This window comes from Malus sylvestris, chromosome 15 (genome assembly GCF_916048215.2).
Source record: "Malus sylvestris chromosome 15, drMalSylv7.2, whole genome shotgun sequence".
Lineage (NCBI taxonomy): Eukaryota > Viridiplantae > Streptophyta > Magnoliopsida > Rosales > Rosaceae > Malus > Malus sylvestris.
Window position 1 is genome coordinate 29,649,466 of NC_062274.1, and position 3,390 is coordinate 29,652,855.

The window sequence follows — 3,390 nt, forward strand, 5'->3', positions numbered from 1 at the left end:
CCCTCAAGCTGGATCGAGTAGTATAGTCGAGCCAAGCTTGCCTAGAAGACGCTGAAAATGTGCAGATGATAGAGCCTTAGTGAACACATCTGCCAAGTGATCATAACTACGAGTGAAAATTGTTTGACTGAGTTATGACTGAACTTGAGCCCGTATGAAGTGACAATCAACTTCAATATGCTTGGTCATTTCATGAAAAACTGGATTTGTAGCGATGTGCATGGCTATTTGATTATCACACATGAGAGACATGAGAGTGGTACTCGAGAACCCTTGGTCAAACAAGAGACCTTTGAGCCAAATCAATTCATATGTAGTAGTAACCATGGCTCAGTACTTAGCTTTAGCACTCGAGCGGGCAATAACTTGTTGCTTTTTACTCTTCCAAGTAAGAATGTTGCCTCGAACAAGTGTGCAATAACTAGTGGTGGATTTTGTATCAATTGCATTGCCTGCCCAGTCAGCAACAGTGTATGCATGAATCTCAGTGGAATGATTGTTATGCAGAAGAATACCCCGATTGATGGACTCTTTGAGATAGCGAAGGATCCTTTTAACAATACTGAGACGTTCAACTGTGGGTGCTTGTATGAATTGACTGACCAAGCTGACAGCAAAAGTAATGTCTGGACGAGTGATGGTAAGATAGATTAGCTTACCAACCAATCTTTTATAATATGTGACATTTTTTAGTACTTCACCATCTATGGTAAGCTTGAGTTTGCTGTTGATTAAGGTGGCAACTGGCTTGCAATTAGTAAATTCAGCTTCCTCGAGTAGATCCATGACACATTTGCGTTGGTTTAGAAACAAACCTTGTCATGAGGTTGCCATCCCAATGCCAAGAAAATACTTCAACTTCCCAAGATCCTTGATGGCAAATGTTTGATGTAGGGAGGCTTTTAGGGCTTCAATTTTAGAGGCATTTTCACCTATGATGATAAGATCATCTACATAAATAAGAACCACCAACTTCCCACTAATTCCATTGTGCACAAACAAGGAAGAATCAAGATTGCTTCTAAGAAAACCTTCCCTTTCCAATGCTGAGGTTAGCTTAGCATACCAAGTTCTTGGTGATTGCTTCAAACCATAGATGACATTGTGAAGTTTGCACACCATGCCATCTTTTACTAGAGAGTAACCTTGGGGAATTTGCATGTATACTTCCTCCTGAAGCTTTCCATGAAGGAAAACATTTTTAACATCCATTTGATATAACGACCAACCATAGTTGATAGCAATAGAAAGTAACACACGTACTATGTTCATTTTTGCTATTGGAGCAAAGGTTTCCTTGTAGTCAACCCCAAAGGTTTGGGTGAAACCACGAGTAACAAGCCTGTATTTGTGTTTCTCTATTGAGCCATCAGACTTGAGTTTAGTTTTGTAGACCCAACAACTCCCGACTGCCTTCTTTCTTGGAGGTAATTAAATGATACTCCAAGTACAATTCTCCTCCAAGGCTTGAAGTTCTTCAGACATGGCTTTCCTTCAATAAGGGATGAGATTGGCTTCTTGAAAGGTATTAGGCTCTACAAGAGTTAAAACTTCAGTAAGAAAGGCAGTATGTGAGTCTGAGAAATTGTAATTACTTATTGCTTCAGAGATGGGATATCTAGAAGTATAAGTAACATAGTTTACAAACTTGGCAGGGGTTTTTCTTTCTCGAGGTGGATTGCTTCTAACTTCTTGAGTAGGTTGATGAGTGAAGGATTGAGATGTAGCCTCAAGATCATCATTTTCTTGTGAGTTGGATTGAGATGTAGCCTTACGACTGCTACTACCCTTTAAGGAATCATCATGAATCAAAGGCTCAATGTATATAGGCAATGGAAACAAATCACACAAAAGTTCCCCCTCACATAAGTAGGATCCTTTTTAAAGAATGGAGTTTCTTCCTCAAAGCGAACATCTCTGGATACAACACACTTGTTAGTGATAGGATTAAAACATTTATATCCCTTTTGAGTGGAAGAGTATCCCATGAACACACATTTCACAGCACTAGCATCCAATTTGTTACGATGTTGAGTTTACACATGTACAAAACAAGTGCAACCGAAGACTTTCAAGTTTGATAGATTTATTGGTCTGTCTTTAAGGGTTTCATATGGTGATTTGAATCCTAGAACTCGACTGGGAAGCTTATTGATCAAATAGGTGGCTGTAAGAATTACATATGACAAAAACATTTTGGGTACATTCATATGCAACATGAGTGCCCGAGTATTCTCAAATAGATCTCTATTCTTCCTCTCAGCTATCCCATTTTGTTGTGGGGTTCCCACACAACTTGTTTGTTGAATTATTCCTTGTGAACTCATATATTGAGTTATGATATTGGACAAGAACTCAGTGCCATTGTTTGATCTCAAGATTTTAATGGTTGAGTGAAATTGTGTTACCACCAATTTATGAAAGTCTTTAAAAATAGTTGAAACCTCACTTTTAGATTTCATGAGAGAAAGAAAAGTAATTCACGTGTGATCAGCCAAAAATATGACAAAATACTTGTAACCCTCTATTAATTCAAAAGTTGAACCCCATACATCAGTGTGTACCATTTCAAATGGTGTACTCGACTTAGACATTGAAGAACCAAAAGGAAGTCTAGCAAATTTTGAAAAATGACAGGTATCACACTTAAAGGATGGGTGACAAAACATGGGAAATAGTTTTGACAAAACAACTTCGGATGGATGAGCTAGTCTTTGATGCCAAAGTTGTTGATCTTGAGTTTTACTTGAGTTTGCTTGAAGAGCTTTAGGTAGATGAGAATTCTTGCAAAAATAATACATGACATTTAGAAAAAAAACCTTCACCAATCATCTTCTTGGTGATACAATCCTGAAATATCACATTAGTTGGTGAGAACATGGCAATGCATTTTAGAGTGGAAGTGAGTTGCCATATGGAAAGTAATTTGAAAGGAAAGGATGAAACATATATAGCCCTAGACTCGATGTTTTTTGACATCAAATTTATTTTTCCTCTACCCATCACCGAGACACTTTTTCCATTTGCAACTGACACCTGAGAAGGTTTTGAAAAAGAATGAAAATCATGCAGATCTGAGACTTTATTGGTCATGTAATCAGTGGCACCCGAGTCAATTATCTAGCAATCAAGTTCAATACTAATTTGAAGTGCAGTGGAGAAGGAGTTTAAGATACTTGCAGCTTTATCAGGATGGACATGATCGTGGTCAGCAAGGAACCTAGCAAACTGGCTAAGAAGTGCAGTGTGATTGTCACTCTCGACCTTAGGAGTTGGTACAACCTTTCCATGTCCTTTGCTTTGAAGATACGCTGCAAATTCATTGATAAGAGATAAGGGGTTTTCAGTGAAGCCTACTGAACCATGGTTGAGCGAGCTCGAGGCATGCTT

General features: G+C 38.4%; 1 protein-coding gene across 1 annotated transcript; it reads right to left on the bottom strand.

Moving 5' to 3' along the window:
• Positions 1 to 330: 330 nt before the first annotated feature.
• On the bottom strand, positions 331 to 786 carry LOC126602897 (uncharacterized mitochondrial protein AtMg00810-like). The gene has a single exon (XM_050269722.1). It carries the CDS (start codon positions 784 to 786, stop codon positions 331 to 333), a length of 456 nt encoding a protein of 151 aa, XP_050125679.1.
• Between the last annotated feature and the right edge of the window lie 2,604 nt (positions 787 to 3,390).